This window comes from Fusarium vanettenii, assembly GCF_000151355.1.
Source record: "Fusarium vanettenii 77-13-4 chromosome 5 genomic scaffold NECHAsca_5_chr5_3_0, whole genome shotgun sequence".
Taxonomy (NCBI): Eukaryota; Fungi; Ascomycota; class Sordariomycetes; order Hypocreales; family Nectriaceae; genus Fusarium; species Fusarium vanettenii.
Window position 1 is genome coordinate 1,450,132 of NW_003315878.1, and position 13,739 is coordinate 1,463,870.

Here is a 13,739-nt window from a genome sequence, read left to right on the forward strand (position 1 = left end):
TCATATTCGCAAGGGAGACGGAGGAGGGGTAAAACCTGGACATCAACTCCAAAGTCCCTCGTCTCCTTCATAGGCGAGTCTCATCTACGCTTCCTCGTCAGGGAGAATCAAAATGAGCAGTGTTCGAGGGGTCAATTCCAACAGGGGATCGGCGATGAGCTTCTTCACTTCGCTCATAGCAGTGGCATTGAAATATTCGTCTGTTGATCTTATAAAATGCCATCATCCAACCTGTCTCTCGCTACGCAAAAGCCACATGCTCGGCAAACCGGATTACATCCTCCAAGGTTCCCCGCACAGAGACGCAACAGGGGAGAGGTGATGTGATGTGATGAGGTCGAGATACCGGCGATCTAGTAGAGCTCCATCTTCTCGAGATGGATGAGACCGTTTGGTGGCTAGATCTGAATCAGCCTCGGAAAATCGCCAGTAGGACGGTATCAATCTCGTCTAGAGATCTGGCTTAGTAGGGGTTCAGATACTCACTGGTATGAACTGTCTCAGCTTCACGCCCGCCTCCCTAAACACACGGGCAGTCTCGTTGTCCATGCTATACCCATGGGCGTAGACGACCTCACTGATGCCCACCTGGCATATCTTGATGCTGCACGTAAGGCAGGGACACGTGTCGCAGTACAAGACAGACCCCTCCCGGATCCTCTCCCGTCCCGCTTCGAGGAGGGCGTTCTCTTCGGCGTGGATGCACAGGCAGGTCGATAGTCCCACGCCCGAGCTGCTGGCATCATTGCACCGAGGACAGCCTCCCTCAGCGCAGTTGAGCAGTCCCCTTGGAGTCCCATTATAGCCCGTGCTGATGACCCTGCGCTCCTTGCCCACAAGCACACACCCGACCCTGCGCTTCATGCAGTTGGAGCGCTGAGCTGCCAGGGATGCCAACTCCATAAAGTAGGTATCCCAGCATGGTCGCAGGCGATCAGGGTTTGGGATATCCAGCTTGCCTAGGGTGGCATATAGGTGCGCGAGGGATGACGATGTGTTGAGCAACCTCACAACGGCCCGGGAGATGAGCGGCGATAGTCCTGTCTTGGGATCGTACAAGTGGGCATCGCTCTCCGCCACAAAGTCTTCCAGACTCATGTCCGGTCCCTCCGCGTTCCTCTGTCTGGCCCGCTGCTGGAAGCGGCGCCAGCGGACCGTCAACGGGGCATCGACGGAGAGGAGCAGGAAGAAGGGCCGGCGCACAAACACGTCGAGAGCCGTCTCGGTAGGTATGTCGGTGATGACGAAACGGCTCCGCCAGCGCCTGGTGACAAAGTCCAGAAGCTCCTCGGCCGTGGAGAAGGTGTGCTGAGGACCAGCTCTGAGAGTCAGCGTGGTCTCAGAGGAAGAGCCGGTGCCATTCTTGGTGGTGAGCGCGGTCGAGGTCAGAGCGCCTTTGAATGCCTCAGGGACTGATGATTGGGACGGCGACTCCGACGTGTGGTCATCGGAGGGTGCCGAGGTGCCATCGGGAGATGAATTGGAAGATGCCGTTGATGGTGATGATGACTGCAGGTAGAGATGTTTGAAGCCATGATGCTCGACCAGATACTGAGCCACCGTCTTTTTGCCGGAGCAGATACCTGAGATGATGTGAGTTTTGAGACGGCCGTGCTATGGGTTAGAGTTTACCTACTGCCGCAGACTCCAATAAGCATATTGTAAGGTGCTTAACGTGTGAGATTGAGATGAATGAAACTTGGGATGAGCCTTGGTCGAGATATCTCGACAAGATTGAATTTTACCAAGTTGGTCTGCCCGACGCGACTGGCGTCTCTAAGCGCGTAGCTGTCATGGCACGTGTGGGGTGCGCCGTTTGCGGTCACTTCTAGAAGACCGGCAGAACGAAAGGGTCTGTCAGGAAGCGGCCAAAGGGTTTGCTTGAATGTCTCTCCATGCACTGGCCGCGACCACGACGATCTCTATTTTGAGAAACCCATAGTGAGATCTGGATATTACTCTATCGACGGGGTTCATAGCGCACATTCCGTGAGATGTGGGTTCGTCTCGTTGCTCTAGGTGCAGCGGCATCTCCCTTAAAGATGGCGTCGAGGGAGAAAGGATCACATTCTTCTACTGGGTCTGTGGAAATGGGTATAACGGGAGGTTAAGGGGTTGATTGATTTTTTTTTCATTGAAGGGAGAGTCATCCCTCTTGTTTCCCTGAGCGACCATAGATTGCGAATATTTGTTTACGGGTTTCTATGTTTGGGATGTTGAATACGATGGCGGTTATGCAGGTTGAGAACCAATCCTTTGCTGCATGATAGACTTTCCTGCGACGGCTGCTACCCTACACCTGGGCGTTAAACAGGGCTGACTTTTTGGCTTCTTGGCTGCCTGATGGGTGGGCGATAAGGCCGGGTTGAGCGGCCGATAAGCTGTACCCCGCCGCGGGGCCGCCTGGCCCTGGGCTTGGGCTGCTTATGGTTGATGGAACCTTCAAGCTACTCGTCATTGTCTTGTGACGACAGGACCCGAGTTTGAGTGACCAACTGAGTTCACATTCGCATCAAGTGACAGCCTCGCCGTGTCAGCCGTCCATACTTGCGTGCCTAATTTAGCTCCCACATTATATATTCATCCTCTTCCTTTCACTGTCAACCGCTGCCTGCGCAACAACCTTGGAACCCTTGAACCTCCATACGTCCACCATCACTCAGCAGCAGGCGACAAGCACGTCAAAAACCGTCAAAATGGCTGCTAAGCCCCTGCAGTTTGCGACTTTTACGTCCGAGATAGAGCTGCCGTTCTACTCGGCGCTTTTTGGCTCAAAGCTCGACCATGACAAGCTCGACGACTCGGCGCGTAGCGTACTGGGACTCTACGAGCCTCGGCTGGAAGACCCCGAGTCCAGCTGTCGCATGCAGATCCTAGGGAATGCTCTCACGAGCGGCAGGTAGGCTCCTTATTTGATTTTGCGCAACCCTCTCTGACCATCGCAGAACTAATGCGCCCAGTCCGCCTCTGGGGACGATGAGGGCCGAGGGTATTATTAGGAACGTCAACACGCTCGAGGATTTTAAGAATATGGACAAGTCTGCCATGATTAAGACTGCTGGTCGACAGGTATTTGGAAGCAATCGAGTGTGCGCCTGCGGGCCTTGCTGACTTTTCTAGGTCTGGGACGCGATCAAAGATGGTAGTATCTACTCTGTTCCGTCACTCCTCTCGTCATTTGTCATCCTCTCCTACGCCGACCTTAAGAAGTACAAGTTCACATACTGGTTCGCCTTTCCGGCTCTTCACTCCGATCCTTCCTGGAAACGATCCGGTCCGGCCGAGCGCCTCAACGCCGAGGAGAGCACAGCTCTCGTGGATAGAGTTGGGACATGGAGGTACAGCGTGGATGCTCGCGAGCATGGGTTCTTCTTGGCCAAGAAGGTGCACGGAGCGCACCACCAGACTGAGGAAACCGACGCCTCTCACAATCTTCCTTATAAGTGGGAAGTTGGCTCCCTTCGAGACTTTGAGGATGGCTTCTTCAATCAGGTCCCCGAGGAGGACCAGTATGTCGCCTTTGTCGACCCTTCAACATACCCCGAGGGACCTGGATGGCCTCTGCGGAATTACCTGATCCTAATTCGGCAGAGGTTTCGCTTGACAAAGGTCAAGATCCTCTGCTACCGGGACACATGGGCTAGGAGACATGAGGCGCGAAGTGTGATCCTTCCGATTGAGATGGACCCTGTTGAGAATATGGAGATCACCGAAATGCCCAAGGTCACTGGGTGGGAGAGGTCACGAAACGGCAAACTCCAGGCTCAGCAGGTCAGCCTGAGCGAATACATGGACCCCGCCCGGTTGGCCGATAGTTCGGTTGATCTGAACTTGAAGCTCATGAAATGGAGAATTGCGCCAAATCTGGACCTGGAAAAGATCAAGAATACAAAGTGCCTCCTTCTGGGCGCTGGAACTCTGGGGAGCTACGTTTCGAGAAATCTCATGGGCTGGGGCGTCCGGAAGATCACCTTTGTGGATTATGGAAGAGTCTCATTTTCGAATCCTGTGCGACAGCCGCTCTTCGAGTTTACTGATTGTCTCGAGGGTGGAAAACCAAAGGCACCCCGGGCAGCTGAGGTGCTCAAACAAATCTACCCCGGTGTCGACAGTGAGGGACATGCCTTGTCAGTTCCTATGCTTGGACATCCATTTACAGACGAGGCCAAGACGCGAGGAGACTATGAGAAACTGGCAAAGCTCATCGATGAGCATGATGCTATCTTCCTCCTCATGGATTCAAGAGAGTCTCGATGGCTGCCAACTGTCATGGGAAAGGCTGCGGGCAAGATTGTCATGAACGCAGCTCTCGGCTTTGACTCGTATGTCGTGATGCGACATGGAAGCGAGACCAAGGTAGAAGGCCAGACGCCACTTGGTTGCTATTTCTGCAATGATGTTGTTGCTCCAGCAGATGTAAGTCTTGTGTGATTCATTGGTGGTTCCACATCTAACTCTTCTCTAGTCACAAAAGGATCAGACTCTTGATCAGCAGTGCACCGTCACTAGGCCAGGAGTTGCAGCTATCGCTTCTGCTCTTCTCGTGGAGCTATTGACAAGCTTGCTGCAGCATCCTCTTGGCAAAGATGCACCAGCTCCGCAGCCAACACCAGGAGTGGTCCCTGAAAGAGACCCCCCTGACCATGCCTTGGGCTTGGTGCCGCATCAGGTCCGAGGATACGTGTCGACATTCCAGAATATCGTCATCCGGGGCCAGTCATATGACTGCTGCAGCGCATGTAGTCCCAAGATCCTTGATGCTTTCCGCAAGGACGGCTGGGGATTCGTAAAGAAGGCGCTTCAGGAGAAGGATTATGTTGCAGAGCTTTCAGGTCTGGCTGAGGTTCAGCGGAGAGCGGAAGAAATGGCGGCTCAAGTTGACTGGGAGGAGGATGATGACCTTGTAGAAGAAGAAGGAGAGGGAGAGTTGCTTTAGCTGTTTAAAGGGGTACCTGTCAGTTGCATGTGTGGGCTGTCTTAGACTTGGATCGCCTGGAAGGGCCTATGGGAGTTAGACTGGCGTTACTTGGGATTGCTTGTCATGTCATGTTATATAGTGGTGTCATGGAATATTATGGCAACCAGCTCTTGGTGAGATTTGAATGGATTCCTGGGAATGGTGTTGATGTCTTGATATGGTCTGTTCATTTGCGGTTACTACAGTGGTAGGAACGAAGACAGAATGGAAGTAATGCCTCCGTGGAGTAAACTGATCCTGGGACTGATCATGATCCAAAGTTCCCTACACTCTCGTGAAGAACCCCGTAGTTAGCAGGAAGAGGACTGCCGTCTTTATCGCCCAGTGATCATCTTTAACGACGATTGTCAATCTAGAGACTTCAATCCATCTGGTCTACTTGTGACGCTCACCGGGAGAAGGTTGAAGATTTGTAAAAGAATTGGAAGCCTCTGAAGCATCACAAGCGTCGGTTTGCGCAAGTTTACGATATGATATCCATATACCCGATCAGTACCCCTCCTCTTCCCTCCTGCCATTCAAGTCCGGACCTCTACTCGAGTACATGTAATGATACTGATAATTCCACTGACAGACTTGATGAGTGCATCCTATGGAATTGCCCGAAATTGCAAATTTCGTGCATGTTTGTACAAGGGAAAAGTAATGCTAGGCATCTAAATCTAGGTACTTTCCCAAGTCCACCGCCTATGATGCTCAAGTCGAGTGTCCGCGTTGCGTTGCGATCACCAATGTCTGATTAGGTAGGTATGTTGTGTTATCGCAACCGTCATTTATGGTTTTCTATTGTTCCAACAAAGTCTTCCCTCTACATCATGGATTTGTTTTATTTTAGTTATTGCTAGTTCTCGGTAACACGTTAGTGCTGGGGTAATTATTGTGCCTTTTGTCCCTTGGGACGAGAAAGTTATCCAAGTCAGAAGAGGCTTTCTTGAGGCTATCTCGCCCTTATTTTCCCTCTTTTCTGGTTATTATGGCGTTATTTATTACGGTCATAAACTTTGGCGATATATGCTTGCGTCATTGAAGCCTAGCATAAGCTTGAGTTCGATATTACCCGAACTTGCACTGCAATTTTAGCCCGCGCTCAGAGGCTGCACAGGCGGGTACAGACAAGAGGGCAGCCTTGGGCAGCATAATCCTCTCCCTTTCCGGTTCCATCAGCTGTAAATCAGGGCAAGAAGCGTAATCGTAGTAAACTAGCATTTGCTATAGAAGCGGTCAACTGCTCTTTATGCTTTGACTGGCAAAATACAACCATTTATGGATCCCAGCTCATCCGAGTCCATAAAGGACATCGTGAAGGCCTGATCCCTTAGAGTGCGTTGACTTATAATGAACCTTACCATATGATATACTTGCCTCCAAACAAACAACTTTATGAGGGTAAGGAGCATAAAAGACAATGCCCCGAATACTGTTAACCTGTTAATTTTCAAGGAAAACTTGCACTGCAATTTTAACCCGTACTCAGAGGCTGCATCGACACTAAGACAGGAGGGCAACATGGATTGGCCCGTGATTGGCAGGCTGGCAGCATCTGTCACTCGTCTCTCCAAATAGGCCTCGGGTTCTAAAATTAAGTTTGCCACCCCCTGTGTATCAGACCCTTGGCGATCCCAAACCCTGAAGACTCAAAGACACACAACCCTGCAATTAACAGCTCCTCCGCTAAGACCAGCTGGAAATTAACCACCTCTCAAATCGGAGCAGAGATACGGACTCCGAGTCTATTCTGTGGGACTAGGGTTTTTTACTGGGAAAAATCTCTGGTTTCAGCTCGGAGATGCGCCCGGAAGCAGAAACTCTGCAAGCCCTGGTGGGGAGGGGGGTCAACACCATGGGATAGGTTGGGATGAAAGTGTCAGTGCTTCCTCGTATGAAGCGATGGTGCCGGATATCTGGCGCTATACCGACCCCGGTTGTTTTGATGGCCTGTCTCTGTGACATTGAGATTGTCTATAACATGACTTCATGCCCCCGCCCGTCCCTGGGGTTTCGGCTCTGGGGCCGAGTCTTTTTCAAGATTCGTGAAGTGAACGCGACGATTTATCGCAAACTCCTTTCAGTCGCGTGTTTACGTATTCATCATGGCCAACACTCGCAACGGTCTGCTCCTCGCTCTCGCTGCGACGGGTCTCGTCTCGTCGGCGAGCGCTTTTGACCCCGCCAAGGATCGATGGCTTTGCCAGCAAGACGATGCTATCTGTGTCACCTCGTTCGTGTGGTGCTCTACCAACAAGGAGGACTCGGCGAAGGGTTGCTCATACCCCAACAACACCTGGCCGTACTATAACCGCGACGAGGGTGATAACCCGGCCATGGTTCTCTGGGATAAGGAGTACACCATCAGCTGGCATGGAACCGACGACGACTACTCTACTCTCATTGAATGGCATTTCGTGAGGGATCCTGAGACGCCCAGTAACTCGAGTAGCTTGACTTGGAAGAAGGGTTAGTTTTTCCGGAATCGCCTTAGACGCGTGAACTGACGCCTGTAAACAGAGCTCAAGAACAAGGAGACATCCTATACGTTCAAGTTCAAGGACCTTGCTGCCGACTTTCCTACCAAGGACCACGACGACATCGACGCCGAGCAGGTCAAGGCTGCCGCCAGCAACCTGAAGAATCTCTGGGCCGTCTCACAGCCCGACCGACCTTACGAGGGCGAGGGACGCGTCCACGGCAACCCGTGGATGGACAAGTCATCAAAGTTCATCGTCATGGACGATGACGTGCTGCCGTATCTCGAGACACAGAGCGAGAAGGCCAGAGAAGAGGAGAGGCGCAAGTGGGAAAAGGGAGTCGCTATTGGAGTCGGCGTCGGGGTGCCTATCCTGATGGCGGCGGCTTTCATGATCGGCAAGATGTTTGGTGGTAAGAGGGAGGAGAAGAGATCGGGATACAAGTCCGTGGGCGCGTATCACTCTGGGTATAATGAGCCAAACTTGGGTGGTCACTAATTGGCGACGAGGTGATGGTCGAGACGAATTTAATATGTACGATACACTTGATAGAAATTTCATTGTTTGATACCCCTTAAGAAGTTCATGCACGAAGATAGTTCATGTTGATTGTTATGTGACAGATGCAAGTTCTTGCATGAACATGAGAAGGGGTCCCTTGACGATAATACCTATATTGATGAAGTAGCAGGCGCATTTAAAGATGCAGATTTTCACATCGAAAACAGACTCATAGTTGTTGACATATGGAATTATATTTCTAGAAATTTATCATAGTCGTAGCTCTGATGCCATGTGCATCTTCCAGCTTCCAATGCACCTCAAACGCCTTTCAATGCTATGTACAAACGTGACTGTGCATTGTCACAAATGGTCCCGGTATCCAACAATGTAGCCAAAGTGTATGGTCTATCGAGGAACGGTCCCGTCGAGTCTCGCTCGCTTTCGAAGTTTGATCCAAAGAATCGATCATGTGCCAATTGGCTGCTTAGAGTCGGCCATCGAAGACAGCCTCGGCGGCAAGGGGCCAGCCAAGAATGACGGCGAAGCCAGGGAAGAAGCTGAAGAAATACTAGTTAGTATGTTTTGTATATGCGAGGATGCAATTGGCAACTTACAAGAGAGCCTGGCTGCCAACTCGCTTGAACATCTTGGCGTAGTCGGGCTTAGCGGGCTGCTGGCTGATGGGCAGGCGCTCAAAGGGATGAGACTCCATGGATCGGCCAACAGTTCGCATGGAGCTGAGGAGAGAGAATTGGCGGCGCTGAACAGCGCGAGCGGCAGATCGGACAACGATGGGAGACATGTTGATTAAGTTGTTTGAGTTGAGAGATTTAGAGATGAATCGAATTTGATGTCGGTATTAAACCCGGGACTCGCAAAAGACGAATTGAGTGGTGATTTTGTTGTTTTATAGGCGAGAGTGGAGAGGTGATTGGAGAGTTGAGATTGCTCTGTTGATGCTGTTGATGGTGGTGAGAGAAGATGGACTTGGAGAAGGAAGATGGCTTCGATTCTTATACAGACGTGGCATGCCGATCTTGTTGGCAGGGATAACAAATTTCTGTTCCCGACAATCGTTCAAACGGCGAGCTCCCAGCACCCGCTGAGCCGGATACATCCATTGTGGTCAGATTTCATCTTGTCTCGAGGCCATCATGCCACCCAGCCATTGTACTGACACCGGGGTGCTTGAGGGTGTAAGACCAGCTGGCCAATGGTGGCCGCCAGAGAGCCATCAGTCAGCACCCCAGGTCGGAGGTGCATGGCACGATTTCGAGGGCGAGGACGGCCTTTGTGGTGCCATCTCGCTCCGGTCGGCGGGGACCGGCGAGTCTCATGATTGGCCAGACGTCCTGACCTGGCTACCGTCCTGTTTCTCCCGGTAACATCTGGCCATGGCCTCATCGACTCATGGCAGCTGAGCATGAGCCTCCGGGGAAGAGCGAGCTATCTGCGTGAGGCTCGGTATTCCACACAAAGAAGGAAAAAAAAATATGCCATGATCAGATGCTCAGCTGAGCTCGACCAGTCATGATGCTCTCCTCGGTACCCCAAACACCCTCTGCCCTACCTCTTTCAGCCATGTTCTAGCCCGGCCGGTCGGGTTCCTGGCATGTTTTGTCCTTGCTCGTTCCAGGTTGCACGACTGGATGGTTTCTAGATTGACAGCCCAGATTGCATGAGATCCTAGATGGCGATGCGATCACACTGCCGTGGCCCTCGCCGATGCCGATGTCAATGGCGTACGGTTCCAGGATGCTGCCACTTTCTTATCATGCTAGCCCGTCCCGTCCCGGACCAGTGGTCTGGTCTGTTCCTCACCGGAGAATTTCATGATGGTGATGGTGATACAGTCAGTGATTACACGGATGAGTGCGGACTTCGGAGCCGACCACTCGGACGAGCCACTGGTGAAACGGGTTACACGATTTTAATCATGTGACTTGAAACGTGATGTCGCGCCAGCCCGCCAAGCCACACCTGGCAACTCCAGAGCCAAGAGCTACCTTGTTGGTGATTTGCCCGAGGGAATTGGAGATCGCGACGAGCCCGAACCGCTCCAGACACTCGTTTACACCACCACAAGCCCAATGCCCCTGATCGATCCGGTCACAATGTCGACGACTCTGATCAAGGGCGCACCCGCCCAGCCGGCTGCACCCAAGGCCGTTGTGCCTGCGATTCCGCTGCTCAACACTTCCCTCGCCCTGCCTGTCTCGATCGTCCATCAGCTGGTGCTTGCTGGCCTGTTTGTCTGGCGCTTCGAAGCCCTCGTGGCCGATCCCGTGTCGACACTCCAGATTGGACTTCCTGTGGTTGCTGTTATCCAAACACTCTATGTGACCTTGTGTCTTCCCGCCGCGGGATCTTCGGGCGCAAAGGGTTCTAAGAAGCTGCGCCCAGGCGAGAAGAAGAAGTCGGATACGCGGGAACCAAAGGCTTTTGCTGTAAGTATTGGAAACATGTCAAACCTGAACACCTCAAGGCTAATACATGTCACCCAGACCGCCGTCATCTCGCTAGTCCTCTCCCTCATCCTGACGCCCGTCCTTCACATCCTCTTCGTCCTCTTCGGCGCCCCATTCCTCACCCACGCCTCCCACACGTTCCTCTGCGCCGCGCACATCGCTGTCCTCGCCATCTACCCCATATTCTACGTTCGCGGTTCCGACCCCGTCCCCCTCCAGGCCGTCGTCAGCGTCTCGGCCCCCTTCGACCAAACCTTTGGCGGCTTCGTGGGCACCGTGGTCGGCGCGTGGCTCGGAGCCGTGCCGATTCCCCTCGACTGGGATCGCGAGTGGCAGAAGTGGCCCGTCACCATTGTTGCCGGCGCTTATATTGGATACTTTGTGGGCTCTAAGCTTCTTGGAAGTGCCTTTTACGGCAAGCGGTGGGCCGTTTCTGAGATCAAGGAGGAATAGGTCAAGGTTCGGGGGTAAAATAAGATGCAAAACATCTTTGTCATAAAATCTGTATATCTAATATGTACAGTAGCAGTGGTGTCTCGCTAATATCTGAGCATCTAGTTGCAATAAATTTCTTTTATGTTGCATCCACTTCGTACCTTTCGTTTACAACGGCCAGTTGTGTAAGACCCTTTGGGCTGTACATTACTACCTACCGAGGTAACAAGGTAGCTTGAGATCACTTGAAGAAAATGAATGAATTCGATGTGCTACTTATCCATACGTGTCTATGTCGACTCGGTCTGTGGACTGGTCTTAAGACATTGTTGATGTTGGTTATACTTCCCTTCTCATGGGTCCGGCAGAGAAGCAAAGAACGCCTTTTTTTTTAATCAGGATAACGCCGTTAAACCTCAATTGTGTAACAGCAAAGCCTCTATGGGTTGACGTATGGACTCATAGTATAAAATATCGACTGCAGTAGAAGTATCATGAGGCAGATACACACCTGGGTTAAGGACAAAGAGAGACGCCTCGATAAACCCTTGAGCTTATCCTCCCCTAAGGATAATAAATGGAGAATAATCAGAATAGGCAAAGAAGCTCTAAAGCTTTACCTTTGTTAGAATATACCTTTAGCTAACTCTTATGATTGAGAGAAGCTAGGTCATTAACGCTCTTGATGTTCTGGTGTTTCCTCGACCCGCGTGATACATTAGGAACAGTGTTGCGCCAGATCATGATGGAGCTTTTAATCTGGACTGCTCGAGTAGAATATGTCCCAGCCACGTCATTCAAGCATCAATCATACTCTGGAGATGTTCCCAGGATGGGGATTAACAAACCCATGGCCCTGTCGATCCGTCATCCAGCCCTGTAATTATGTGGCATGTAAGCAATGTAGTTGATCTTGTCCTGTAGGGTGAGCCATGTAAGTGGCATCACCATAATGACGTACCTCGTGCATTTGCACTTATAGCCTAATTGTTTATTTGATCCACCAGTTCGCCAAACAGGACAAAGGTCGATCCTTTTAAGGTTGAGGACTGATTAGGCGACATGGGGCGCATGAAGCGATGGGGGCTATTAGATAGGTTCTATGGTGCAGGTTTGTATATGATCTCCCCAACGTTGAATAACATAGCTTCTCTTTATCTCATGGAAGCCAACAGTTCCAATCTCAAGGGTGTAGTCTCAAGGAAAGACAACATGAACGTTTGTCATCGGTAGCCGAGCTCTGGGCGTTATCCTACCAACCTCCGTGGCTACCGAAGTAGACCGTCAAAGCCGACCAGACCTTGCGAGTATTGTCAACGACATGGCAAGGGGAGGCGAAATAATGCAGACATCTCGCTCAGGTCCGAAAAAACGAGAAGTTACGAGGTGCCGAGCGATCCGAGCGAAAACAGTCATATGGTTATTCCTATCTTGCTTAAGATACTGTTTGTTATCTGTATCCCCGGCTTACAGAGCCCCAGGCTCGCTGGGTCATTTCACTTCATGGATCGCCATTAGACGAGCCGTAAACCAAAACACTGAGGCCGGCCTTGGTTAGTTCTATGACAACCCTAGTTTCAGAAGTGCAAATAATTGTTGATATCATGGCCGAGATGAGCACGGAGTTGAATTCATGTTTAAAACGTCGTTTTCGCAAACAGCGATCTTTTCCCCAGACACATGGTTCCGTCCGTCGGCAGAGAGAAAATCATGGTCTGCAACCATACCTGATGGGGTGGCCGACATATTATTAATATCTTGGCCCTCCACTCCAGTGCCGAGAGGCCGTACGTAGTAGTTTTCTGCCTGCCATGAAGCTTGGCACTGACGCGTTCCGCCTGCTTCGAAACATGAAGCGATAAAAGAGCCAAGAGCGGCGGTGAAATTGTTTGCTCAGCCACGCGGGAAGCGAAGAAAACATGCCATGCCACAATATCTTGATTGTTGATTGTCTCAACTTGTGCATGGCGGTTTCTGCATCTTGGCAAAGGCCCAAAGGTCCGTTCATATGATCATTCCGTTCCGGGCTGTTCCCGGCAACCGGCACCTCGAGAGGGTCGCCCAAGCCGCTCTAGCCTTGCCCCAATTACGACAGTGAGGTCAGGGAATCTTGTTTGCCAGGCACCCTTGGATTGGGGAAAGCTTCTTTGCCGCGGGACACCAGCCACACGATTGACGCAGCCTGTCTCACTTGGGCATTGGCTTCTGGAAGGTCTAAATGTCTGGGCATCGAGATTTGGCCCAACTACGAGGCGGTGCAGACAGTAAAAAACGAAAGCCGCCAAGCCACATCGACAACAAATGCATCAAATCATGAATGGCGATTTGCTCGCCACAGGGGATCGTGATTCCATGGAGTGATGCTTTGTTGTCGTCGTTGCTGCGCCATATGTGGCTCAGCTGCATCACGGTACCGCCCGTATCTAGCTGCATCCGCGTAAACCATCGTGGCGTCGCCCCACAGCGACCCTTTCACGATTGGCCTGCGGCGTACTCATGACGTAGCCTTCTAGGACATGGAACTGCCGACTACCCAAACCTCTCCAAGCTTCTTACCAAGATGGACCACCTTTGTCCTGGCGCGCATTGTGCTTGGCCAGGAGAAAAAAAGCAGGGCAGAGTTCGCTTGGCCGTGCTTCCCTGCTCCGAGACGTCGTCCCTGTGGCTTGCCCACCCCCTCCTTCATGACCAGCGAATCGATGACGCAGTGCCCAGAACTCGAAGGTGTCGCAGGGCTGGGCTGACGGGGAGCACGGGGTTGTCGGTGCTGGTGCTGCGGGATGACGGGTTCTGCTTGGTTGCGTGGTTCGTCAAGGAAACGGGGAAAGTTGGAACGAGGAGCCAAGATGGGAAAAGGGCAGTGAATGGGGTGTGAGGTGCATGGGTGAG

At 51.8% G+C, this 13,739-nt stretch overlaps 5 protein-coding genes across 5 annotated transcripts; 3 read left to right on the forward strand and 2 right to left on the reverse strand.

Annotated features, from left to right (window-relative positions):
• Positions 1 to 273: 273 nt before the first annotated feature.
• Positions 274 to 1,740, reverse strand: NECHADRAFT_104534 (uncharacterized protein; the record flags this gene model as incomplete). The annotated part of the gene is made up of 3 exons (XM_003051227.1): positions 1,637 to 1,740; positions 487 to 1,583; positions 274 to 450 (listed from the first exon to the last, which is right to left on the reverse strand). The coding sequence occupies exons 1-3, from the start codon at positions 1,656 to 1,658 to the stop codon at positions 274 to 276; spliced, it is 1,296 nt and encodes a 431-aa protein (XP_003051273.1). The 5' UTR covers positions 1,659 to 1,740.
• Positions 1,741 to 2,696: 956 nt separating this feature from the next.
• On the forward strand, positions 2,697 to 4,936 carry NECHADRAFT_41227 (uncharacterized protein; the record flags this gene model as incomplete). The annotated part of the gene is made up of 4 exons (XM_003050831.1): positions 2,697 to 2,899; positions 2,946 to 3,069; positions 3,121 to 4,416; positions 4,466 to 4,936. The coding sequence occupies 4 exons, from the start codon at positions 2,697 to 2,699 to the stop codon at positions 4,934 to 4,936; spliced, it is 2,094 nt and encodes a 697-aa protein (XP_003050877.1).
• A 2,132-nt stretch (positions 4,937 to 7,068) lies between these two features.
• NECHADRAFT_93732 (uncharacterized protein) lies at positions 7,069 to 7,941 on the forward strand (the record flags this gene model as incomplete). The annotated part of the gene is made up of 3 exons (XM_003050832.1): positions 7,069 to 7,380; position 7,432; positions 7,484 to 7,941. The coding sequence occupies 3 exons, from the start codon at positions 7,069 to 7,071 to the stop codon at positions 7,939 to 7,941; spliced, it is 771 nt and encodes a 256-aa protein (XP_003050878.1).
• A 216-nt stretch (positions 7,942 to 8,157) lies between these two features.
• On the reverse strand, positions 8,158 to 8,903 carry NECHADRAFT_73708 (uncharacterized protein). The gene is made up of 2 exons (XM_003051228.1): positions 8,562 to 8,903; positions 8,158 to 8,504 (listed from the first exon to the last, which is right to left on the reverse strand). The coding sequence occupies exons 1-2, from the start codon at positions 8,747 to 8,749 to the stop codon at positions 8,432 to 8,434; spliced, it is 261 nt and encodes an 86-aa protein (XP_003051274.1). The 5' UTR covers positions 8,750 to 8,903; the 3' UTR covers positions 8,158 to 8,431.
• A 1,158-nt stretch (positions 8,904 to 10,061) lies between these two features.
• Positions 10,062 to 10,868, forward strand: NECHADRAFT_80581 (uncharacterized protein; the record flags this gene model as incomplete). The annotated part of the gene is made up of 2 exons (XM_003050833.1): positions 10,062 to 10,394; positions 10,452 to 10,868. The coding sequence occupies 2 exons, from the start codon at positions 10,062 to 10,064 to the stop codon at positions 10,866 to 10,868; spliced, it is 750 nt and encodes a 249-aa protein (XP_003050879.1).
• Between the last annotated feature and the right edge of the window lie 2,871 nt (positions 10,869 to 13,739).

What these genes read in the sequence shown, in the direction of transcription:
- NECHADRAFT_73708 (XM_003051228.1), bottom strand. Translation starts at nt 8,749, where the DNA reads ATGTCTCCCATCGTTGTCCGATCTGCCGCTCGCGCTGTTCAGCGCCGC. An exon ending in GTTGGCAGCCAGGCTCTCTT is followed by an intron (nt 8,505 to 8,561) that starts GTAAGTTGCCAA and finishes GTATTTCTTCAG; the next exon opens with CTTCTTCCCTGGCTTCGCCG.